The sequence below is a fragment of the Ochotona princeps genome, chromosome 22 (genome assembly GCF_030435755.1).
Source record: "Ochotona princeps isolate mOchPri1 chromosome 22, mOchPri1.hap1, whole genome shotgun sequence".
Classification (NCBI taxonomy): Eukaryota; Metazoa; Chordata; class Mammalia; order Lagomorpha; family Ochotonidae; genus Ochotona; species Ochotona princeps.
In genome coordinates, this window is record NC_080853.1 from 3830893 (window position 1) to 3857689 (window position 26797).

The 26797-nt window shown below is 42.5% G+C and overlaps 1 protein-coding gene across 1 annotated transcript; it reads right to left on the reverse strand.

Annotated features, from left to right (window-relative positions):
* Positions 1 to 6570: 6570 nt before the first annotated feature.
* LOC101527058 (10 kDa heat shock protein, mitochondrial-like) lies at positions 6571 to 7021 on the reverse strand. Its single transcript, XM_036497192.2, has one exon. It carries the CDS (start codon positions 6990 to 6992, stop codon positions 6669 to 6671), a length of 324 nt encoding a protein of 107 aa, XP_036353085.2. The 5' UTR covers positions 6993 to 7021; the 3' UTR covers positions 6571 to 6668.
* Between the last annotated feature and the right edge of the window lie 19776 nt (positions 7022 to 26797).

Genomic DNA, 26797 nt, shown 5'->3' on the forward strand with positions numbered 1-26797 from the left:
GTTTTAGGTGCTTTTGCCACAAAAATGCAAGAAAGACACCAGTTATTTTGGGGAGATCCAAGGAAGAGATATTTGAAATGGTTTTAATATCCATGGATTAATAAGTTCTCACAAAAGGATAAATTTCATATAGAGAAAGCAGTAGGAAGCTCTGTTACTTAATACAGTGAGGACTGTACTTAGATTCTGGTTAATGATGTGTTGGCTGCAGTTAACAAAAACCCAGATGAAAACCAGCTTTTTAATGTGTATTTTAAAATTATTTTTTGTGATTCAGTTTTGTAGATGTAGGGATCCCTTCTCCTCTACCTCCCCTTCCTCCTCTCCCATCCCCCCCGTTTTCCCCCCATATTCTTCCAATAGTATGGTCCTTCACAAATAAAAAATACAATAAAGAAATGCATCATCTTACCTGATACTGACTTAAACTTGCTCTTGCCATCACTCCATCTTGCATCCTGCCAGGAACGTATTCTCACTTGGTCAACTGGAAGGCTGAAGCTGCAACCTTGACTTACAGAGAGCCTGTTTAGCAGAGCAGACTTACCCCTCAGGTTTCTTCTTGGAAGAAAAGAAATATTCCCCAGAATCCTCCTCAGAGATGCTACTTCCTGTCTCCTTGGTGAGATGTGGATCACATTCCTACGTTAATGTCAGGCAAGGCTGCCTTTGTAAGCCATCAGTTCCACTTGAAAGGCTGAAGCTTCTGCCACCACTCCCAACAGCCTTACCTGGCCAAGAGTAAGATCAGGGTGTATCTTGAATGAAGAAGTGGTGGGAAGGAGGAAACCGTGGAGGGCTGTGAGAGGATGTTGTCATCCACAGGAGGCTGGCAGAAAACCAAGGACAACATCCTGAGCACAGGTGCTTGCTGAGGGCGTCTCCTCATGCTCTTACTTTCATTGACAGAGCAAGCATCATGAGGCTGGAGAACACCAAGCTTTTTAATATCACCCCCATGGATGTACCAAAGGAGCTCTGGAGCCAACAAATCAACCTCTTCCTTGAAAATGTGTTTTATACTAGCAAAGAACTGTTTTGAGTACACAAACTTTAATATTACACATGCTGGTTAGGTTAGTGCCGTGTGGTTAGGTTTGCAGAAAGGAGGAGGAGGAAGATTTGATATTGACTGTCCTTTCATTTCACTGACAAACATCAGAAGAAGATAAACCCAAAGTATCTGTCCTCATTGTATGTCTAGAGAAAAATCCCAACTCCATCCATCTTCGGGTTTTCATATTGATTAACATTAATTGCTGAAAACTCTGAGGCCAGCAACATTGCACTGATTTATGGCTTATGAAGGCTATTGGCATCTGTGGAGATGATATAAGGAATCCTTTGTAGGCATGATTACAATAGATTGCAGTAGGGATTATCTAATTATTGATTAGGCATGAGTGACAGACTCCTGTAATAAAAATGCGGTGTGCTCACTGGGAAACTGTGGGGCTGAGACGATGGCTGACTCTGACGCGTAAGTTGGCTCTTCTTTTTCTTCTGTAATAGCAATCCCCACTAGCGTTCTTTCAGAAGCAAACACTGGAAGAGTCAAACAACTGTTAAGATGCAGTTTCCCCTGCATCTTAACTATCAGCGATTTGACTTTCCAGTTGGTTTCTTATTGCTTCCTTTTCCTACTTCATTAAGTATTTGTTTTTAATCTAGTGATAGAAATGACAAGAAGTTTAAAGGCATAATGGCTTTAATTTTTAAATTTCATAGTTTAAATTTTTGGTAGATTTGTTGTGTGTCAAAAACAAGATCCTATTTCTGATTTTCTATGACAAGTTCCCCATTATAAATCCCCAAGGTTGGAATGCCTGGCATGGTTTCTGTTCCAGTAACTGATTTGTAATTGGTACAGGTAGGGGTTTTGTCACTTTCTGCACTTTTCAGATAAAGAAATGTGAAGGAGATTATGGCTAATGAATGGAGACTTTGTTTGAACTAAGACAGCAGGGCAGCAGCACTGCATTTCCTTCCCTGCCATTATTGAAGTGAGTCTTACGCCTGGGATTCTGAGCTGGGAGAGGTTACAGGAAGCATTTTGTCAAACTACACTGAACTATTTCCTGAGACAACAGCAACAAGTCAAGGATCCCTACCTCCAGCATTTCTATGCAATTAGCTAAAGAAGGAAGCCATCCAGATCATGAGAGACGTAAACTGGAATGTTTGCAGGTGAAACAGTCTTCAAAATAAAAAAATCCAAAGATTTCACCAAAATCTGCTAGAATTAAATAAAGAAATTCAGCACAATTGCAGGATGTAAAATCAACATGCAAAGAACCAGTTTTCTCTACACTAGTAATGAATGATCCAAAAAGGAAATTAAGAAAAATCCCATTTACAATAGCAGCAAATAACACACTGCTTAGTTACGGCTGTGAGAAACTCAAACATTGAAAACTATGTAATACTGAGGAGCACAAGTAAAGGGAAGTCACCCAATGTTCTTATATTGGAGGATTTTGTTTGAATATTCTTCTGTAAATTCAATTCTTCTGCCATCAAAACATAATGGATTTTTTTATAGCAACTGAACAAAATTCTAAAATTCATTTGAAACCATGGAAGACACAAAATTGCCAAAACAGTGCATCATGCTTCTTAATTTCAAAATATTACAAAGCTGCAATAATTAAAACATCAGGGTAATAGCATAAAAGACACGTAGATCAATAAAAACAAAGAACCTCCCCCACCTGCAAAAACCACATGCACTTGTAATCGCTGTTCTTTGCAAGAGTGCTAGACTAACAAAGAGGAAAGGGTAGCTTCTTCAACAAATACCATCGGAAAAAATCCAATACACATATGCAAAGGATTACATTTGGATCGCTATCATACCAATACATGAATCAACTCAAATATAATGAAGACTTATTTGTAAGGCCTGAAAACTAAACATTCCAGAAAAAAATGACTGGCATTGTGTCACAGTAAGCCTGCAGTGCTGATGTCCCATGTTGGTGCTTATTTGAGCCCAGGCTGTTCCATTTCTGATACAGCTCCATGATAACACACCTTGGAAGGTGGAGTTCTATGGCCGAAGTGCTTGGGTTTCTGCACCCACATAGGAGACCCAGATAAAGCTCCTGATTTTAGCTTGGCCCAGCCCCACCCAGCCTGGGGCCATTTGATGAGTGAACTAGCAGATGCAGGATCTCTTGTCTGTAACTGTGCTTTTCAAACAAGAAAAAAGTATATTTTGGGAAAAAAAGCAAGCACAGGAAACACTTCTTGACAATGTCTAGTTTTCCAAAAGGAAGCCAACATTCAAGGAAATTGCATACTTTGTCAAGAAGCTCGATAACACCTCACAAATTTGTTGATTTAATTCATGGAACAACTATTCATCCACTGTTTTCTGTCCTGATCACTGGCAATTGCGCTAATAATAGGCCACAAGTTCTTACCCTGAAAGAGTTGGAGTTTTTGAATGAAGGATAGTAAAGGAGTAAATGATAGGGAAAAATAAGGGAATGCATTGTATGAAATGGAGCAATTTTTACTTCAACTTTTTTTCTTCTAATATTGACTGATTTATTTAAAAGATGGCATTACAAGAGAGAAGGGAAGACAGATAGATCTTTCATCTGTTGGCAGGTAGCCGCACTGGCTAGAGCTGGGCTTGTCCAAAGCCAGAGGCTTTATTCAGATTTCCCACATGGGTACAGGGGTTCGAATCCTTCGACCTTACTCGGATGCCTTTCCAGGTGCATTAGCAACGAGCTGTCAGAAGTGGAAAAGCCAGGGCTTGAACCAGCACCCAGATGGGATGTAGTGCTGCTGGAGGAATAGATTTAATGGCTAAAGCATAGTGCTCTGCATGAAGTAGTGTTAAGCCCTTGACTATACTGTAAATTAAAAATGTCATCTCAAAAGTAGAGTAAGTGAAAATGAGAGGTGGTGGAAAAAACTGTCATTATATTCTTGGAATTGTGTCTTTAAACTATATTCTCTGTGTTAAAAACTGAAAACAAATGTGGTTCTGTCTGATGGGTTCTGTGATTGACGGGCTACACCATGAGAACTTGGATGTGATGGGAGGACAATTTCCCTGGATCTTCCTTTAAAAAGAAGATGGTGGCAAGCAGCAATATTTCTCTATGGACTGTAGTCCTTAGTTTTTAAAAAATATTTATGTTAAAGACAAAAGGGAGAAAAGAGATCATTCAGTCTTTCATCCACTAGTTCCACTTTCCAAAAGCCTACAGCAGTCAAGCCTGAGTGAGGTCAAAACCAGCAGCCAGGAACCCCATCTGGTCTACCGTGTGGATAGCAGATTCCCAAATACGTGAGCCATGATCTGTTACCTCCAGAGTATGCATTAGCAGGAATCTGAAACCCAAAATAGCTGGGTTACTTCTGCTGTGAGATACAGGCTTCCCAAGCGGTGCCTTCAGCCTCTTCCCCAGGGGTCCAATCAGAGGTTGGCACAGGACTAGGACCTACGGGGTAGTGGATTTCATCCCTGTGTTTTTCTGCCTTGGATGGCTCTGAAAACATCTGCTGAACTAGCCCTTGTGAATTATCAACTGTGTGCTCATGTTTTTCCCCCTGAAGTTCGCACCAATTCGTGTTATGAATTCATCCACACGACTCAGTGGCCAAAATTACTTGTGCCTGGGTCCTGACGTGGGCTGTGGCTGGTGAGCAGGAGATCCGGCCCCCTGGCGGGTAGGCACAGCGGTGAGGGGCACTCGGGGTTGGAAGCAGAGGATAATGAGCCCGGCTGTGCTGTCTGCACGGCGCTTGGGGGAATTTTCAAACCTGGAAAAGATCCCTGACTTCAGAGCTCTGTCTGTTCAATTTGTTCCTGTTCTCGGCTGAGAGGAGACACTATCAATAGTGCACAATTTCTTTTCCCTGTTGCCTGAGTCAGATGTTACGAGGGTAGATGTCTGGAGCATGTTTTAAATAGGATGAAATTGATGTTATTTACTTTGCTGATACCATTTAATTTGTGTGTGGTTGAGTTCAAACCGCAGTCTGAGCACTCTGCTTATTGGGAAGTGTATTTTACTCTTCATCTTATCTAAAATACATGTGTAAATTGAGGGTTCTTATATTTATGTAAACTTGAGCATTGCTCAGACAACAGATACTAATTTAAGATCTTGAATACTGTATTTTCGAGCATGATTCAGTTAAGTCATGGTCTCCAAGTGGGCTGGTCGCGCCCAGATTACACGGAAAACAGCCGTTAGCTTTGGTGCCATTTGCCATTTCCATTTTTTGAAACAATCCTTGTCAACAGGCTAGCCGCAAGATCAAATAGCAGTGTAAAGAGGCATATTAAAAAAACCCTGCCTTCTGAATGAGTGAAATAAATCATTGCTCACGAACAGTGATACTTAGTGAGATGAATGTGAGTTGCTTGCTCTTCTGGCTACATTTCACAACAGTCAGTACTTACATTTGACGGTTTCCCAATCATCCAGAAGAGACGGATTACACTGAATTAGTTTCACAGGCAGAAATGTAAAAAACAGAAATATGAATTGGAATCTAATGACCATGGTGTGAATGACTCCACGCACAGCATCTAGAAGGCCACCAAAAGAAATATTTTCTGTCTCCGACGGAGCTTGACTCTGATCCCTGTGATTGTTTCTGAAAGCAAAGAGATTGTGTGATTACATGTGGGACTGAGTCAAGTCCCGGTATCTTGGGGAACAAATAAATCTGAGTTAGATAATTTTATATTTCAATGAACATGCATTATATTTGACATAATTTAGAAGAGGAAGATTAAAAATTAATGTCATAATTATAATCTGGGTGATGCTCTACCTTCTTGAACAGTAATCTTCCATAATTGCCTTATTTTTTTTAATTATCAAGAGGTATTCTCTGCTTGCTTGATGTATTGAGAAGTTCTGTGTTTTAAAAGACAGATGTTTTTAGGCAGTGAGGAGGAATAGTTTAGTATCATGGAGGAGAATTGGTGCCATATGGAGTACAAACAATGTAATGTGTGTGAGTGTAATTGACATTTTGGTTCATAGCCCTTGTCTATATTCCTGAGGGACAGTAAGTTTTATATTTAGGTTAGGCTCTCTAATGGAAGGTTAAGGTTGTGATTTCAAATTAAATTATTAAGTATTATTGTGTGCTAAAAACTGTATTTAAGAAATAAAAAAATTAGGGCCCAGCAGGGTAGCCTAATGGCTAAAGTCCTTGCCTTGAAAGTGCCGGGATCCCATATGCCTGCCGGTTCTACTCCCTGTTGCCCTGCTTCCTATCCAGCTCCCTGCTTGTGGCCTGGAAGAGCAGTTGAGGATGGCCCAAAGTCTTAGGACCCTGCACCCACATGGGAGACCTGGAGGAGGTTCCTGGCTTCAGATTCACTCCCCATTGCAGTCACTTGGGGAGTGAATCATTGGATGGAAGATCTTTCTTTCTCTCCTCCTTCTCTCTGTATATATGCCTTTCCAATAAAATAAATCTTTAAAAAAATACTAAGAATTATTCTTTTTTTTTAACCATTTGTTTATATATTTTATTTGGAAATGTTTACACTGGAACCGTGGAACTAAAGTTTAGAGACAATGGGTGTCATTAGACAGCATTAGTTTATTATAAAAAAGACACGGAAGTTATTTACATGATGAAAGATTTCAGAACGTCCGTGGAATGGGCAGCTTCATGTGATGTCATTTCAATAGATTTGAATCTACGTATTTCCCAAGAATGTCACCATCTCGAAATAGAAAATAATCCTTGTCATTTAGAACTACTTTGGTGCCTCCATATTCTGGAAGAAGAACTTTATCTCCACCTTTCACACTAACTGGCTGAATCTCTCCACCCTTTCCTTTAGAACCCGATCCCACAGCCACTACTGTCACCTGCAACACTTTCCCTTGAGACTTCTCCGGGAGCGTAATGCCTGCTTTGGTGATGGTTTCCGTGGCACTCCTTTCCACCAGCACCCAGTCAAAGAGAGGCAGAAACTTCCTAAATGCTTGTCCCACCATGGCCGCAACTCCCGCTCCGCTCGCGTGCCGCAGCAAGGAGCAGAATTATTCTTAAAAATTAGAATTTTTTGATGGCTATTAAGAGAGAGGATCTTCGAGTCTCATGAGTTTGTGGACACAATGCTGGTTGCTTTGGCAGCCTCTGTTCTTTTTCTAACAGCATCTCTGGGCATCCATTCGTTCTCCATGCTTGGTCTGGCAGGCTGCGGAGAATTGAGCTGCCCCTCCAGCCAAGTGCTGTGAACTTCTGTGACCTCAGTGCTGAGCCCAGGAATGGGTGTCCCGCAACTCAGGTGGCGGTGGTGGGAGGAGCTGATCCCTGAGGTCTCTGGGGAACTAGAGGGTTGCTTGGAGTGGCATTCACTCGTCTGCTCTATTGGATCAGCAGATGCTGAGAGCGGGAACTGCTGGCGCTCCAAAGGGGCAGCTACCACAAGAAGTGTGAGAGAAGACAGGGGAAAGTGCACAGCAGCAGATTTCTGGTCACCAAAGCCTCTTTTGAAAGCTTTCCAGTTAAGTGACACCCCAAAAGATTACTCCTGGAGTTTGGAGGAGCAACCTGCAGAATGGTTGCTGACTGTGCACGTGTGGTCCGTTGATTCTCAGTGACTTTCCAACATCTGTGGTGAAGTGCAGAGCTTGAAAGATCAAGTTTATATAATTCTTGGAATAGGAAAAAAATCACCAGCATTTTCTTAAAACTTCTAAGAATCCTTGTTTAAAATTTTCAATATGAGTTACATACACATTTTCTGGGATCTGCCAATGGGCAGAAATGAATTCTCCTTGTTCTTTAAGTAGACCACATTTGTCAACATCCACATGATTGTGGAGGGACTGGTCATTATGATAGTCATCAGTTCTGTTGGTAAAGTATGTTGCATTAGCCCCCTTGAGCAGCAGGTGCTAGGATTCATTCTGGCTCCCCTGTGGTTGAATGGGGCTATTGTTCATGTTGGTGGTTTGCACAGAAACATGGCAGGTGTTATTTCTGAGATCACTATTTAAACTCTAGTCATAGACCCTCTGAGGTCTTTGTCCTGGAAATCTGGAGATTGTCATGGAGCATGGGCTCTGAATCACATCGGTGATTGTCAGCTAAATGTGCGTGTCTTTGTTACAAGCTATGGAGACGTGTGGGTTGTTCAGTATGGCAAGATCTAGTTCATGTGGGCTGGCCCAATTCTAGGACTTAGTTATACACAAAGAGACAAAAGCTGTATCACCTGTGATCTGCCAGAGATACTGCTTGGAAACATTTTGGGGTTGGACAATTATTTGAATTTTGGTGTTGAATAGTTAGACATATATCCTTAGTTTCCTCAAAGTCAGCTGCGTGAGGTTAAATCAAAGATGCTCTGTGTCCATGATAAAACTGCAGTAAAACAGAGAAGAACAGGCAAAACATGCCAAGTGCTGAGGACACGGGTTTGTAAATGGAGTGGAGTCCAAAGTGGAAGAGAAGGACAGGCAATTTCTTAGAGAACTGCAGGGCATGAATGAGCTTGCCACGGATCTTCCGTGTGGGATCTAATGAAATATTGGATTACCAGTAGAATAATTTTTGGCTACCATTCAGTGCTTCGTTATTTTTACATAACTTCATTGAAAGTCTGGCCTATGTAGGGCCCTGATTTTATTAGAGTTTTAGATGTATTATCAAGATTATTATTTGCTTGGGGATAAGTTAACTTGATTTAGATTTTCATCAGCAAAGATTTATTCTGAGTCTTCTTTATTCTGACTGACATAACAAGACTTGTATATATGTAAGAGATACAATATGATGTTAGTATGCACTGATTAGTAAGCAATTCAGGATAATTAGCATACTTTTAGACATTTTTACATGTGGAAAATTGGGCAGACAATAACTTTCCATTTTTACCTGATAAAATTGATGGATGCATAGCATCAAACCCAAAATTCTCACTCCTATGTATTTTTGTCCAGTAGAAATGGTAACATACATATCCACTAATAGCATCCAGTAACCAATGGCAGACCTGATGTGGCACAGCTGTGAAACAGACTTTTCAGCCAGAAGGAGAGGTGCTTGCTGTGATGTTGGAATATGAACCTCAAAACATGCTAAGTGAAAAAAATGATACAAAAGACTACATATTACCATTTCATCTCCATGAAATGTCTGGGAAAAGCAAATCTGTAGAAACAGCAGGTGTGTTAGAACTTGCTGTGGGGAAGGAGATGTGAATTGGTGCTAATTTAAATGAGCTTGAAGGATTTTGGGGGTGGTGACAGGAATAATAAATTCTGAGCAATGGTGATGGCTTCATGATCCTATAAATCAAATTCAAAGCAGGTGAATTTCATGGTATGAAGGAGGTATCGCAATAGATTTGTTTAAAAAATGTCAGAGGGTTCACCATGGACTCAATTATCTTTACTAATGAAGTGAAAATAGTTTGACTAAGGACCTTACACGGTGCCTATCTTGTAATAAACGCTTAACAAATACATGTTGAATTGAAGTTGAGTGCATCTGAAGAACTGGGTGGTGTTCAGGTACACAACTGAGTCCCGAGGCTGCTGGACCCAGCCGTCCAGCTGGAGAGGGTGGGTAGCAGGGTGTGACTTTCCTCTTGACGTTTCTGTATCTCCTCAGCCAACCATGATGATCACTTAAACAATACACATGATAGCAGTGAACATGTGTTAGCTTCCAGTCACGTGACAGTGCTCTCTGGCTGCAGTAGCTCGCATTTCTAAAGGGGAAATCCTTGGTTTAGGTTCATTTGGTTTGGGTGGACTGTGCAGTCCGTTCCACCTCCTGGGCCTAGTATGGTTAAGTGGACCAAACTAAGCCAAATGGTGAATCCCATCCTTTTAACCTCCGAGTTGGTCTGTTTCGGCCATGGCCCTTGCTAGACCTGTGAGCCTACGATGTAGCCTTTGCTTAAAATTTCAGGGAAAAGACAACTCTTTCCTTCTGGATTCAGACCATAGAGAATACACCTGTTGTTTTTCATCATGTACAGACTGGAAACAAAGCCAGTTTAGATGAGAGCTTAGAACAGAGTGGAGAGAGAAGAATCCTGGCTGATGTTAAGTTCCTGGAGTCAGCCTTCCCAGGACGTGTGATAGGCTAGTGACCGCCCTTTTACGAGTCAAGGTCAGTCACAGCCGGAACCCTGAACCAGGGGTCCTTCATCCTCTGGGGGAACAGTGACAGGCTGGAGTTTCTGGGACCCTGGAATGTAGTTGTCCCTCCATTTTTAGAAGTGCACAACAAGCAGTGGCTTGGGTGGAGTGAATGAGGCCAAATCTGAAACCCTTGCTATTTTGAAACCAAAACGAGGGCAGATTAGCTATTAGCTTTTATTAGTATTAATGATCACAATTACAGTTAGCATTTACTGAGTGTTCAATCTGTGCCCAAATACATTTAAATACCTCTGTGTCCAGGCTCTTCACTGCATCTTGGGGCCACAGCAGTCTGTGAGTTGCTGGTGTGACTCTATGCGGGGAAACTGAGGCTGACTAGATTTGGGAAATCAATCACCCTTGAAAGTTAACTTGTTAGACATATCATTTATCGCAACTCAGAGTCCTCACAGCACCCTCATAAAGCAGGTATTATTGTTGTCCCCATCTAACGGTTGAAAACTCTGAGGCCCTGATGCACTGAGAAATTTGCTCAAACCCAGGGAAGGCTGAGGTAGCCCACGACATGGCCGAGGAGCCAAACCAAGCTCCATCAGCGCGAATGCTCAGGCTCATAACGAGACTCTACTGCTGTGGTTCAAAAATAGATTTTTCTTTACAGAGTAACTTTAGATTTATCGATGATTTCTCAAGCTAATACAGTTTCTTCCCATACTACGTCATGTGACTATGGCCCATTTTTCAAAATGAAGAAATCAGCATTGACTCATTACTGTTAACAAAGCCGCTGTGTTTGTGGATTTTCTCAGCTTTTCCACAGTTGTCTTTTTCCTTGTACCTGGATCTTTTCCAGGTTACCACACTGCCTTTTGTCCTGCTGTCCTTTTAAAAATTCCTCTCATTCAGGAAACTTTGGAATTAATAGATGCAGTATTTACTCTTACCCCTTTTTCCTAGTGGAAAGAAAAAAAAAGAGTTGCATGGTTTTTCCTGTTTCTTCATTTATTTTTATTAAAAAAAAAACTATTAAGGACTCAGCAAAATGGCTCAGTGACTAAATCCTCACCTTGCCAGCACAGGGATCCCATGTGGGAGCTAGTTCATGTCCCTACTGCTCCACTGCCCATCCAGTTTCCTGCTTATGGCCTAGGCAAGCAATAGAGGATGGCCCAGAGTTTTGGGACCCTGCACCCATGAGGGAGATCTGGAAGAAGCTCCTGGCTCCACTGGATCGGCTCATCTGCAGTAGTTGTGGCCACTTGGAGAGTGAACCAGTAGATGGAAGAACTTTGTCTCTTCTCTCTGTGAATCTGATCTGATTTTCCAGTAAAAATAAATAAATCTTAAAAAAACTTCAAGTTATGTGTAGCAAAGAGAACAGTCGTATTATGAAGGCAGGCCTGGAGTTTGGAGTATTAGAAAGCAATGAAGTAACTATTACTAGCAAATGTATGTTATTCGTGTTTTGTTTTGCCTTCTGTATTTTGTTTCTGTGGAAGCTATTTCATTTTATTGCAGTTGTTGGTAAATTTTAGCAAAGGATCATTCCCTTGGATTTGTCACATACGTGAGAGTAGCCTGAATTAGGCCCTGGAAATGCTCCAAGAGCTTGGTGACCCTGCACCAGGATTGCTTTGTTACCTGTCCCGTGCCCCCAGGGCCAACTGCAGACATGCTGAAGCTGTGTCAGAGGCTGGGGACCCCAAGTGATGGGATGTACGCTCTTATGTGTGAGCCACTGGCCTGGAACTTGTCATGTGCCAGGGATGGGATGGACTTCAACCAAAACCTTCAAGGTAAATGCTGGCAGGCCCACAGCCAAGCACCCTTGTGGTGGCAAATGCATTATCTTTATTCCCATTAGTGTGATCTATGTAAACCCTACACTGTCCACTGCCATCTCCACCTGAATGAGTCACCCACTACAGTCAAGCTCAGCAGATGAAACCAGGATCTATTTTAACACAGGGAAAAAGCTAGATAATTCAAACTTCTCAAGAGGCGCTGAAATTCTGTCCTTTGTGAGTGGCCCAAAGGAGTTTTTGAGAATAATTATGAATCAACAATGTTAGAACCTAATTTCTGCAGGGTAAGTACATTAGCTGTACTTGGAGCAAATGCTCTCTTCAGTAAAACTTCTCTTTTCACACGTTTGTGCCTTTTGAGTACATACCTAAATGGGATACTTAAGAATGTCGTGAAAAGTGTATATGAGGAAAATACAGGCATAGATTTCAAATTTATTTTGCAATAAATTTTATTTCCCATTAACTTCTTGAAGTACCCTCCTATGTGTATGTGATAGAAAAGTTTAGCGTGTTGACCAGCTGTGGATTATTACCTCATTTATTTCTAGTGATGATCTTTTGAGGTCGGTGTTGCTGTGCGTGTCTTAGAGGAAGGAAGAATCATCTGTTCAAACTCCCCCTAAAGATTCAAGGAGTGGAGACTTGTAGGCATGTGCTCTGGCTCCAGCCTGTGCTCAGCACCACATGTGCGCAGGTCTCTTCCCCGGGGCCAGTGTGCGGACCATGGCTCAGCAGGAGAGCACACCCCTGGGGCCCAGCCACACAAGCTTGTTGGTGCTGATTGCCAAGAGGGTGTAATGAAACAAATACTAATGATGTGACACTCTCTAAGCAATGGCAGATGAACTGAAAAATTGAATTATCCATGACTAGTAACTAATAATGAATATAATGAGGTGAGGGCTGCTTCCAGGCATCTACAAATGAAAAAGAACATGACAAGGGCAGAGCATTGCAGGGGGTTCTATTCAAAGACCAATGCGAAAGACTTAAGATAAATGGACCTTGCCTCACCTTGGACTGACACGTGTGCCTGCCCTACTCCAGCACTGACTCAACCTGCCCATGTTGCTCCGTCCTTGTCCTCAGAGCACTGCAGTTCTCACGCAAGGGTCTGGTGTAGTTGCAAATGCTTATTGTTCTCAATAAAATGCAAGCAAGACTGGCTTGTGTTTTAGCTCATGTGTCCTTCTTTCTCAAAGACAGAATAAGATATTACCATGCACATTGAATAGAAGAGCTGTAGCTGTGTAAACAAGACTCTAACAAGGTCTGGGTTGATGTGGGGGCATCCAACCAGCTAGACAAATGCAGGTGTCTTCTGGGTTTTCACTCAGTGCGCTTGATTTACATGGGCTGTGTGCCACATTTTATCTTGATGACTCTCATTCTTCTGAGGTACAGGTAGTAGAGACGTGGTAATTGATGGAATCTTTGCCGGTTAGCCTTGCCCCTTACTGTACCAAGTACCAATTCCACGAGGAAGTAGCATCATTCATTCCCTCTTATGGAGAGTCTGTTGAAAGGGAACTAGGAATATTTTCTAAAATGTTGAATTCTTCTCTGCACAGTTTGTTCTTCAGGGAATTTTCCTTGACATATTTGAACAAATTTATGAGCAGGAAAAATACTTTAATTTCTCGATGAAAAATAAAGCTGTAAACAATGTTTCATTACCACCAAAAAGAATATCAGCCATTAAATGGGTGGAAATAATTATCATTAGCTTGTTAGAGAAACCTTAAGTCTTCTTCTCAATATCTTCAAAAAACCCTGATGGTACATGAGCATTGTAGACAATTCAGACAAAGCAGAAAAGCTTCCAGAGGAATCTTTCAGCAGAGAGATGTCCACACAGAAGCAGAGTGTTAACACATGTATTTTTGTTCTCAGGTTGGCAAAGAAAGTGCATTTTTTCTTTCTTCTTAAAATATAAGTACTTGATGTGTGAGCCTCTTCACATCTCTGGAAAGGTCGCTTGTCAAACTGTGGGGTCTTCATTCACTGTAAGAGATGAATTACAGAGCCCGGACCCTGGATGAAACCCTCAGGAAGGCAGGAGTAAAAGGAATGGAGCTGTAGAGACATCTTGGTGATGGGATACGCTGTGGGCGCCAGCATGACACTTGGAACTGATGGTGGCCTTTCAACCGAGGGCGACTTGCTGGACCTGGGGCAGTATTGGCCAGTGCTGATGGCACTCTGGGCCAGCGGTGTTCAGGAGCCAGCCCATGGTGTGGCATGTGGCTCCACTGTGGCTTTGTCCTGCTCATCTTAGCACCCACTATCGATTCTCCACAGCCTCTTCAGATTCCTTTGCTACTTACATCTGCTAGTTAATTTTTTAAAAAGATTTATTTATTTATTTTTACAAAGTCAGATACACAGAGAGGAGGAGAGACAGAGAGAAAGATCTTCCAACCAATGATTCACTCCCCAAGTGACCGCAATGGCTGGTGCTATGCCGATCCAAAGCCGGGAGCCAGGAGCTCTTCTGGGTCTCCCACATGGGTGCAGGGTACCAAGGCTTTGGGCTGTCCTCAGCTGCTTTCCCAGGCCACAAGCAGGGAGCTGGATGGGAAATGGAGCTGCCGGGATTAGATTGGCGCCCATATAGGATCCCGGCGCATTCAAGGCAAGGACTTTAGCTGCTAGGCTATGCCACTGGGCCCTGCTAGTGAGTTTTATTATAACCACAAACTCTAGCTGAATCATTGGCACACCTTGATATTTGTGTATACACGTATATTTATCTGCTTGGATAAATCCATGCATGTTGATCTCTGTACCAGCTACTTATTGTTCTATAGAACAGAGCATCTTTAGGATATTTGGCATGATGAATTAAATCCCAAAAATCTTTTCTTCCTCCTTCCAAGGCATCAGAGGCTGATCCTTTTGGATAATGTGAGGTGTCTGTTAGCAGTTGGTTGAGGGTGGTGTGGCTTTTCCTCTCTTTACTTTTTCTGCTGCCTTAACATCCCTAGTTGTAGCAAATAAAAGCACAGGATACTCATTGAAGCTTGAATTTCAGAGAAGCAAGATTTTTTTCTAAGCCTAAATGTGCCCCAAGTGTGGTCATACTTCTGCTATTGCACCTGGCCGTCCTATGGTGAACTAATGTTCAGGCTCTTGACCTCAGGCTTGCTACCGAGGAGTTGTCTGCTAGAAGTGTCCATGTTTAGTCACTACATTCTTCCTTTCTGAAGCCAATTTACATCTCTCATCTTGAGGATGGATTCCTTGGCTTTTCTTGTATAGAGATGCTATCTTTTGCGTTTTCTCAGGCTCCGTTAGGCTGTTTTTGAAACTTCCCATTTTGGCATTTCTGCCATAGCGCTGTGAGACTGTGGGGTTGGATCCTTCATGCTGTTTTGAAGTCCTAATTGTCTAATATTAACATATTTCTTGAACACATTGAGTGTGTGTGCAGATACATGTATTTACATATACGCACAAAACTTTGGGAATTTGCAAGAACTCTATGTGGTGTTTTTCCCTTGTATTTGCACTAAAGGGAACTCTTGGAAGCTCATCTTTCATGTTGAGTGTTGTGATTGTGTCCATAACATCTGGTCGTAAATCCAGCTCTCATCTGCTGAGTCAATCAGCAGGCATAGAAGCATATTCAGTAAAATTGTTTCTACCAGATTCCAGTAGGTGCCAAAATAGAGAAAAAGAAGGCTGACCCCCGCTTTTGGAAATTATCAGCAGATTCCCTTGATTGGCAAAATCAAAAAGTTATGTTCCTTTGACAAGTTGAAACATTGTTGTCCTCATAGTCGGCCCGTTTAAGAGAGAAAATAGGTGGATGAAATTGAGAAGAATTCTTACAATTAAAACACTTTGTGTACCAAAATGAAAGCAATATAACTTTTTCTTCATAAGTTTGTTATTGTGATTTGAATAACTTTCAGCACCCACACAAATTCCAAAACACTCCATGGAATTGGGTGACTCTGACCAGAGGGACTGTGTTGCTATTTCTTTGTTTTCTCAGAAGTGCTGCCTGAGGGCTTCTGAAGGAGCTACCAGGAAATGTGAAGAGCTACTTACGCTGATTTCTGAGCACTTTGGATACATATAGAAAGAAGCCAGTCAAAGGAGGATAAACCATTATTTTTGTCATTAAAAATGACAAAATGCCTCAAGTTCCAAGGCAACCAAAACACAGCTGAAAACTTTTAGAAGGTCCTCAAATACTCAAATTCAAGAAGGTTTAGTCACGGTGTCTCTAGAACACATTTTTAGAACTGGTCATTTTTAAGGCAAACCTCAAAGGTTGGTTCAAGGATGAGAATTAAGGGATGAAAATGTTTTAATCCCTGCTCTCCCACCACCCAGGGCCTAGGATGTGTATAAAGACAAAGACTTCCAGATACGTGTTCAATACTTATGCTCTGAGTGTATTGCTAACTGCATTTGTTTAGGACTTAGCGTGTACAGGAAAAAAAAAAAAAAACCTTTGCTGTTTCAGGGCTCCCTTGCAGCTAGGAGCAAATGCATGAGAAAATGGTGAGGAAGATGCCAGAAGTACAAGAGGCAGGTCCTTGTTTTCAAAGGAAAGGTGAACTCACTAGAATGGTTCCTTTATCCTTGGCTGTTGCCATGAATCGGGGACATGGGATGATGAAGTGAGAAGCATAACGACTGCAGTCAGCGGATCCTTGATGCCAGGACAAAAAGAGAAGGGGCCTGCGGCCAGAATGGCTCAGGTGGGACCTGAGACTCAGTGTTGTCTTATTGCAAATCTCTACCTGAAGCCATCTCAGCCATGGTTGCTGATCCCATTAAATCTCTGATCTGTGCTGACTTTGTCTTCTCCCCACAAGGTGCGAGAACTTGGTGCTTTTGCAGATTCTTGTGAGTCCATCTGAGCCATCTGGAAATGTCTGTTGCTCTCAAGGGAATAGGTTGTTTCATGTGGCTCACAGGTGCCAGCCACTCAAAGAAGAGAGGATTGTAGGAGAGGGGCCTCAAGAAGGTCATGTAATAATAATAATAATAATAATAATAATAAATGTTGCTGCAAGCAATTTTAAATTCTGCCTCTGGAGACCGGGGCTTCATCTTTGATATTAGGATGCAGCCAGAGATCCAGCACTGGGCAGCATGTAGGCAGAGTGAGTTGTGGGCAAAGCTGCCTGCTTTCACTTCTGCTGTCTTCCTGTGCCTCTGCAAGTCCAACAGGGAGTTTCCACACTCCATCACTTCCCTGACAAAAGCCCATGGGCACCACGGAGAAGGTTGCAGGACACTAAGGGTATCCTGGGTGTGATTCTGAACACCAGGGCATTCTCTGGTGGGTTGTTTGATCAGAGCAATGACTTGGAAGAAAGCTTCGGCAAGTGTGCAGCAGTGCAGTGTGCTGCGCGACAACTTAGAGATGTGTGGCAAAAGTTTGAAAATGTGCATTTGTATTGGCCAATCATCCCTCTCCGGACAGTTTTTCAGAAAAGTCATTGCAAAGAAAAATTCATCCATCCCAACATTCTTCAGTGACAAATCTGTGTTCCTTTTTAAAGAAATGAAACTGCACACATTCAGAATGATGGAATAGGAAATTTTATGTAAATGAGGTGTTAACATGTTAAATTTACATACCTTTTTATGAAGACTTATACAATGTAAGCCTATGTATGTACCAGAGTTCAATGGTGCAGTTGGGAGCGTAGCTTAGCAGCTGGCTGACCTGTGTTTAGGCTGACTTCTGCTATTTACCAACCTTGCCAACTTGGGCGCATTACTAAACAAGTAGAGCTATTTCTTGCAGATAGACTGAGTCATGGAGTCCATTCCCAGCTGTGTTTATCCACACATAATCACAGCTGTGTTCACACAGGACAATAATACCTGATAGTCTGACTCCCCACTGTATACTAGGCAGTATTCCAAACATTTCATAAGCATTAACTAACTGCACGAACAGGACCCTGAGCAGGTACTTTTTGCCCATTTTCCTTGAGGGGATAGCTGAGGCTCTGTTACACTTAATCCTCATTCTTCCTGTGCTTAATTGCCGTGCTGTTGGCTGTGTGACCTTCCTTTCCATAAGTTGTGTCTGTCTCCAGTCCATTTGCTTCACAGCAGAAAGAGGAACTGTTAAAAATGCAAATTAAATACCATCACTCCTTCTCCTCACTTGGAACCCTCCGGTGGTTTCCTATTCCCTGGGGGTTGAGCCAACTCTAAGTTCTTTGTGTGTCTGTCCGTAAGTCCTTCCAGGCTCCGCAGAATCTGGCCAGTTCCCTCAGCTGAACCCAAGCCACCAAGTGCTGCAGCTTGAATGTGGTTTCCTATTGGGAAGGCATGTGTGCACAGCAGTGCCCCTTGCAGCACATTGCCCACGGTCTTGCGTGCCCCGCACAGGTGGCCGCTGCTCAGTTTGTGAGTGCCTAGCAGGCTGGGGGCAGCCAGCTCTCGCTCATCTCTGCTTTCTCTTCACCTATTAGCATACTCTGTTTTTACTAGTAAATGTTTCACATGTTTGCTGAATTGAAACAACAGGAATTTGCTAGTTGATTGGGATAGCTAATTTGATAAGCAGGTTGCTATTAACATGTAAAAATGACTCAACATGCTATTTGTTCTAGTTAACATTTTTGCATTGCTGTAGGAGTCTCCTGTCAGAAAGATCTTGTGTAACTTGGAATAGTGGAGATGGAGGTCTTTTGATTAGTTTTTAGTTAGGCATGTCTGACTCTTAAATCATAGCTTGTAGGGAAATGTCTGTCTAGGCACAGGCTTAGCCTAAATATGCAAGTCAGAAATAGTGCAACTGCCAGTTTCTGCATGTTTACTGTCTGCTGGTGCCATGCAGGAGTTCCACATGTGCCATTAGCTCCCTGTAGTGAATCCTCATGGTACTCCCATCAAGCTGGTGTCACTGTCTTCCTTTTCATAGACGAAGGAATAAAGGCGGAGAGCAGGGGCAGTCCCACCAAGGTCATTCAGATAATAAGGAGCACAGTTGGTATTGCAACCATCTGTCTGACTCCACGTCCTCTGAAGTGGTACCCTGCACTCACTGCCTCCCAACAGATTGTAGGGTTGCCCTGCTCTGTTCTCTGGTGGTACAGGTGAATGACAGTGTTGCACCATTTGGGGAGGGAAGAGAGGGTGAGAAAGATAACTGCTGACCGAGACAATCAGCTGCATGCCTCATCCATGGGGGCCTGGTTGGAAACAAGCCAACATCAGGAAGAAATGCAGCTAGTGGAAGGGTGTGATCGCAGTGTCCCTGACGGTGGGCGGAGGCTTGAGTGCTGATGCTGATGGACGGATGAGAAGGCGTGGTCTCGGCTTGATGGGCCAAGTGCAGTAAAGGCTGGCTGCATAATGAGAAAACAAAAATAATTGGAAGGATTTTTTTCTTTGTCCTAAACTAATTTTCAAAAATAGAGGAGTTGGCTATTTCTTGTCCAGTTCTCCAAAGCAAATGATTAAGAGCATCAGAGACCGTGTGTCCTTGGCCTTCAGAGGAGTCTGTGAGCACAAGTCAAGAAATAAAGCATCTCGAATGCTGGGAATTTAAATCTGTGCAACTCCCCGAAGACTTTTTCAGTGACAAATGTTGTATTGCAGTTCTCAGCTAACTGTTTTTGTCGCATCTATTATCTAAGTTCTCATTTTGAGTGACCTGCGGAGGGGCTGATGCACCAAGTAGCTGTACTGGGAAGAAGAGCTCCTGGGGACCCATGGTGACACATGTTTGCCCAAGGCAAAGCAGGTCTTGAGAAGGAGCTACACTTTAATTAAAAGCTGTGCCTTTTATATCTCAGCGTTTGTTTGTCTTTACCGAGCGTTTAGATAAAGGAGCTTGTTAATTATGTTTCTGTCTCCCAGTGTGGGCCTGTTTCATTTACTTTTGTTATCAAGACTTTCTCCAATTTCATTTAACTGATTTGAACATATCAAATATTCGACATTATTAAGGTTCTAGCAGCAAACCCTTAGTAATTAGTAAAAATACCTTACTAATTAATACAACTATAAAAACTCAAAATTGAAATGTTTTGAGGCATGCGGTGAGATGGGTTATAGATACAATTGAGGAAGAAATGGGCTGTTGAATCCATGAGTGTTCTCTGCCTGGATTTTAGAAACAAATATATTTCTACTTGAAATGATGTTTCATTCTTAGCAAAGAACCATATATTTGACAGAAATAAAACAACTTGTGTATGTCATGAATAATAGCCTGGATGTTACAGATATTTCTTTTTAAAATGCATGAGGTTTCTAAAAAAGTTTTTGTGAATAAAACATGAATGAATGTTAGAATTAACACAGAGGCATAGGGAACACATAATACAGTCATCTGTAATATCCGGTCCTGAGTATAACTTTCACATTGTTCTATTTTCTGTGTGTACATTGGTGTATTTTGACCTTATACATCTTGATAGGTATCATGTAGCACATCATACAAGCAGATGCATTTCTTATATATTCAAGTATCGCTTTTCTGTTAACCTTGTAAGTGCCTCCCCAGTGAGCATTCTTCTTTGGCAAGTGACAGAAACTTGTCTAAAAGGAACTGACGAGGGAGTTTATCTGAAAGGTTGTTGGTCACGTAAATGCTGAAAACAGACCCAGGAAGGGCAGGAATGTGGTTCCAAAGGTGTTGGTGACAGGAACTGCTGTCTTGCCTCGCTGAGACGAGTGATATCCAGCAAACCCGAGCTCTACTGCCACTCGGGAGTCAACTCCAGGAAAGTGTGTCCTGCTGGAAACACTGAAATGAGAAGTCTTTTCTTTCACTGGAAGGGGTTTTGGTTGCTCAACAGCCCAAAGTATGCCTGAAAGAAAAAGCATAGTTTCCCTTGAAGATATCAGAATTATTACTCGGGGGATGGATTTGATATTCAAACAATTAGTGTTTGCCACCATGATTTTATTTATTAGTCATTCTTTTAAAAATTATTTATTGGAAAGGCAGATTTCCAGAGAGGAGAGACAGAAATAGAGATAGAGATCTTCCATCTGTTGACTCACTCCCCAGATGGATGTAATAGCCAGAACTGGGCCCATTTGAAGCCAGAAGACAGGAGCATGCTTCTGCTAGGTCTCCCACTCGGTTGCAGGGTCCCAAGGCTTTGGGCCATCCTCTGCTGCTTCCCCAGGCCATAAGCAAGGAGCTGGATGGGAAAAGGAACAGCTGGTTCACCCTGTGCCCATATGGAATACTCGTGCTTGAAGGGGAAAGATTAGCCAATTGAGCCATTATGCTGGGCCTTGTTGGTCATTCTTATATTTTCAATAAGATTCTGTGTTACACTAGAGCGATGATCTGGTGCTCCAGGCAAAATTTGCCAACATCTTTAGAAATTGCTTGTTATCAAAAGTTGGAGGGTAAGGAGGTGTTGTTAGCATCTAGCAGGTAAGGGCACAGATGTTGCTAAACATAACACAATAGACAATATATAGAGGCCCTAAAATATCAAAGGGAGAATTCAGTAATCCAGGCTTGTAGGGTTTTAGACCAAACTTATCTTTGATTCCTTCTCTCTGCCCCTTTCTCTCCCTCCCCTTCTCTCTGTTGCCCCCTTCCCTTACCCATACTTCTTCCTTTGCCTTTCTAAGGAGAACTTCTTTTCCAATAGAAAAAATGTGGATGATTGCACGTTCCTCCCTGAGCCAGTGGCCACCACCTTCTTTGTCTCCTCTTGCTGCCAGCCAGCACCCCGTGCCGGGCTTTGCAGTGGGGTGGACTTTCTGATGAGGTACCACGGACAGAGAATTTCAGCCTAAAGACAGGAGCAGGTATTTGTGGGTTGGAGTCTGAATTCTAGAATTAGGTAGGCTGGTCTCAGCTCTGCTTTCACCATCGGATCATGGCTGCCTTAAGAGGTTTGTGAGAGTTAAATCATGTGGATGTCTGGGAAATGCTTAGACCAATGTCTTATCACCAAAACCACTTCAGTCTGTTCCTATGAAAAATCATGCTCTCCACAGGTAACTGACTTTTGCTATAGACCTATTTCCTCTTTCATTCTCAACTATGTTCTTTCCTCCTGGTCCCCTTGCCCCTCCTGAACCCCACCTTCCTCCTTAGTCTTGGCCACAAAACAACTCAATGTAACCATTATGGGTACACTGTGCTGTCTGCATCTTGCAGGCTTAAGCGTCCTCAGTTGCAGGCGATGCCAAACCTGGTTCAATAAGAAAACAGTTAAAATAATTAATACAGCTAATATAGTTTGCCAGCTCCTGTTACAAAGAGATAAAGGAGAATTGATGTGAAGCAAGACTTGGTCTTGTACAATTCGTGTCCCCAAAGCTCTAGTCACCTTGTCTCTTCCATTTTCCTTTCAGGGTGTAGTCTGTCCTAAGCCCAGCTCACTGTCTGGTTCCTAAGTGATAGCTCACCACAAGCAAATTCCTCACTGCAAGTGTGTCTTTCCTAGCAAAATCCTGAATCACTCTCTATTGATCAATCCCCCTGCCTCCCTCCCTCCCTCCAACCCTCTCTCCATCCCTCTGTCCATCTCTCTCCTTTCTCCCCACGCAAATCTCCATCCTGTACCAATGGCCATGGCTAGGGAATGGAATACATGGACGAGCTTAGTAAAGTAACATCTCTGTCCGGAGGGGCCGGTGATGTTAACATCCTGGCAACGCTGGCGATAAGAGCTGTAACAGGTAGGAAAGGCCACAGGGCAGAGCCTCTAACAGTATTCTTTCAGACCAGCAGTTCTCCATATGAGCTTGCATCAGAATCATGTGGAGGATGGTGACAATCCAGGGGTCTGAACCATCCTTGGGGGCTTTGATTCCACAAACCTGAGGTTTGTTCTAATGTCTGCAGATGATGCTGATGCTGCCTGTATGAGAAAGACATTTCGAGAGCCATGGGTTAGATCAGATTGAAACAAACCAACAAACAAAAGCAAGCATTGCCTCTGAAAGCAATTCAAGAACTCCCTTTGAAGGGAAAAATGCCTTCTTTAAGTTGTACTTTTAAAGCATGCTTTACATTTTTTTCCCCTCACAAGATGTTTCTTCTAATAGATTGGATAACTTTAAACAGGTCCATGGGGGTGAGTTGGCTTCCCCATATCCCATAGCTGCTTCGAGGCCAGGCTCAGATGAGTTAGTTTCCTTGTGTCACTCCCGCATGCTGTCTTCCCGGAATGGGTGACAGGGGGCCACTCCAGGGCACTTTGCAGAAAGCATCCTAGCAGGAGAGTGGTGTTACAGGCACACGGCAGATGTCGAGCGTGTAAATGCGGCAGTTTAGGTGCTGTCTGGTGGAGCCAAGTCTCTGATGGAAATGGGATTCCTGCCCCATCTCCGAGATGTGTCTTGCCCCTTATGGGCAAAAATGGTGCCTCCGAGCTACTGAGGACGCGCGCAGCTTCCTTCACACGAACACCAGAAGCCAGCCGAGCAGGAACAACCTGCTTCTGAGCAGAGGTTCAAGCTGAAAGCAGGGGTGGCTCAGAGAGAGTGATCCAGATGAAGCTCACCTTTAACCAAGGTGAGTATTAAAAGGAAAAAAAAAGGAATTTGTCTTTGAAAGGCACCTTTTAATAAGGCAGGCCATCTGGCTCCCTGATTTAAAAGATCTCTGCTTGGAACTCTTGGGAGTGGATGTCTCTCACTCGCTCAGTGTTGGCTTCCCTGGGTTTAAAAGCTGCCCAGTAGAGAATTCTCAATACAGCCATGCATGTTCCCACAAACACTTGACAGCACTTCCCTGCTCTGAATTAATACTGAGGATGGAATCCTTATTGCTACAGGGCCTGCAGCAAATTAATGGTGGCCTGCTTCCAAATGGTGTTACCACAGGAAAAGTCATTGTCCATCTGGTGACAGATTCTTCCCTCTGCCCTTCGTCTCTTTTTTCCTTTTCTTTGGACATTGAACAAAATTTCTTGAGCATTGGTTACCACAGGGAGAAAGGAAGATATGAAATACATAATTCCAGGCCTCAAAGGGCTCTTGATCTGTTAGGGGACATTACACTTGATCTTGAATATTGAAACTTGAGGGCTAGGGTTCTCCAAAATCCAATGTTGCTTATACCATAGGACCTCTATGTTTTACAGTCTTGATTATTGTCACGGATAGGTGCTGAATTCTATTTGAAGTACTGAGGATACCGTGGTGAACAGGGCCAAAGATGGAGGGAGAAAGTCAGGAAGAGACAAATGAACAAGACCTGCAGATATTGAGAAAGGAAGCCAGGCAAACAGGTTGATTGAGAAAAAGAATGTGCAGGTTGCATGAGTGTGGAGGCTGTTTTGAACTGAGAATTGGAGACTGGGCACATGTGGGTCCTGCTGTCCAGATAATGAAAACAGACACACAACTGCACACAGTTCAAGGCAGTAAGATTCTATGTAGCTGAAGTACTGTGAATTTTGGGGGTGAGTGGGGGATAAGAGAGTGCAAAAAGGCACATGCCTGCTCGAAGGGTCTTATGTGCCACAAAAAGACCTTGAGTTTATTCTAAGGAAAAGGAGTCACTGGGGAATTTGAAGCTATAGAGGTCACTCTCATCAAATGGATGGGCACACTTCTGGTGTCTAGGATCCTTCCAAATGCAATTATGTCAACCTACATAGGTGTTTAACACAAGTTGAATTGACTATGTCCTTTATGTAAACAGAGTGGGACCCAATGACTTTTTACTCACGTCAGATCTACTTTAGTTCATTCTTTCCAAGAGGACACAGAATGCTTGTCCCAGAAGCATTTTCCAGAAAATGGATTTAGGCCATCAGCAGTTTTAATCTGAATGCTGGAGCTTAGATTATGAGATGTTTTAAGGCATTAGCAGCATGACATTTTTGCTGTGGGCAAAATGGCCTTGAATTATCCATCTTGTTGGTCAATGGAGGCCTTTCTCATGCTGTTTTTAAACCTTCAGTTTGTCAGGCTTCTCAAGATTGACCTTAGGCCTGTTCTGCAGTACTTTGAGAATACATCCCTTAAATGTTCCTTTCCTGTGTGCATTAGTAAACTTATCACTATTCCATATCAGTGAATCCGCTACTCCGGGTTCTATGACATTTCAATGCCTGATGAATGCTGATGAATGCTGATGGGAGCATGGAGACATGGTCTGCAGAAGATTCAAGTGACATCTTGAGCAAGCAGGAAAACACGCCAGTCATAAACTCCCCAGTAAATGTTAACGATATTTCCCCGTGGTGGCCAACAGGTCTTTAGTGGTCTCTTTTATTTTTGTACCATCAGCCAAAAATAAGGTATACTAGCTGATTTGACCTTCCGGGCAAAATGTTTGCAGGATGTATCTCTATGACCTTGAATGACAGCTTTCATGTTTTACCTATTGCAAGTGGAAGTTAGTTTATTTTCCAAAGAGCACTGAAGGTTTCTCATTGCTGAAATTGTAAATTTTGCCAACTTTTGAGTTTGAAGTTAATTCCTTATGTAATATAATTGCTAAAGAAAAGTGATGTTTGCACCAACTGGTCACTGAGTGTAAGCAAACTACCATCTATAGAATGATGATGACACTTTGAGCAAGACGTGACAGCAGAGATTTTCAATAATGAAGGGGAAAAAGGTGGTGATTTGGAGATCTGCCAACTCGGGCAATTAACTTTGCTCCAAAGCCAGCAAGATGCCCCCCTGTGGCCTGCCAGCAGGGTGGGCATCTGCTTCGCAGACTGACAGGGGCCTGGTTTAGCTTTTAAAGTTAGGAACTTTTCTCCATCGTTTGTGTCCATCTTTCTCAGGCAACTGTTGTTTTACATGAGGGAAGTTCAGGCAGTCACTTATTCACATCATGGAGTGACACAGAGGGAGGAAATGTAGCAAAAATAATCACCACTTACTTGGAAGGCTTCCTTTGCATCCTAACCTAGGGGTGAGGTGCATGTCTGCGCTGGTCTCTAAATTTCAACATGATAAGCTATTAAAAGAGGTCATTTCAAAGTCACAGGCACTCATGCTGGGCAATAAACTGATAGGATTTACAAGGTCCAGGCTGGCATTGATCAAACACGCAATTAAATCCCAGAACGTTTCCATGAACTGTTTAGCCATCATTACAAAATTAGGAGAACTCTATGCTCAAACTACTGTATGGCTTTTTGGAAACAGTATTTATATTCTGTGAATGATTCTCCCTCATATTACTTTTCTAAAGGAACTGAAAATATTTATAAAGCAGAAAGGAGTCTGCCAGAACTGATATTGCTCAGGTGGCCAATGTGTCCATTACCAGTAAGACACACATGCATGTTAGACACCTTCTGGGATTTGAGGATGACATTATGTCACTTGCATAGCATTCATGCACACCCTGAATCCAATCATAAGGAAACGTCCAACAGATCCGGAGCTGTGGACAATTGTTTAAAATAGTGCTCCCCTAGCCTTCCTCATTGCTGGTGTCATGAAACTTGTTCCCAGTGAGGGCACTACCGAGACAAGATAATTAAAGGCAGATGTGATCCAGCATTAGATTCTGGGTCAGAAAGAAAAAAAATCATGCAAAATATGTTATGGAAATGGTGAAGTTTGAATTTGGATGTCTAATGGATAACAATATTGTATCTGTTTATTTCCTGAATTCAGTAATTGAATTGGGTTTTTTGTAATATCTTTATTCAAGAGATGTATAGTGATGTAGTTAGGGTTAAGGAGGAAATTGTTTAATAAAATAGTGTATTTGTCTATCACATGCATGCTATATATTCATGCGCATACAGAGAATACAAATGTAATGAAATTGATCTAGGTGAGCAGTAGACTGGACTGCTTTTGGTATTTGGGGTACTATTTTTGTAACTATTTCGTAGGCTTGGAGATTTTCTAAATGAAACATCATAGACGATGTGAGGGTGGGGTAGAGAAGAGGAAAGGATGGGCAGAGGACCAACTTGGATGTTG

Coding starts and splice junctions, on each gene's coding strand:
- LOC101527058 (XM_036497192.2), bottom strand. CDS start 6,992: ATGGTGGGACAAGCATTTAGGAAGTTTCTGCCTCTCTTTGACTGGGTG.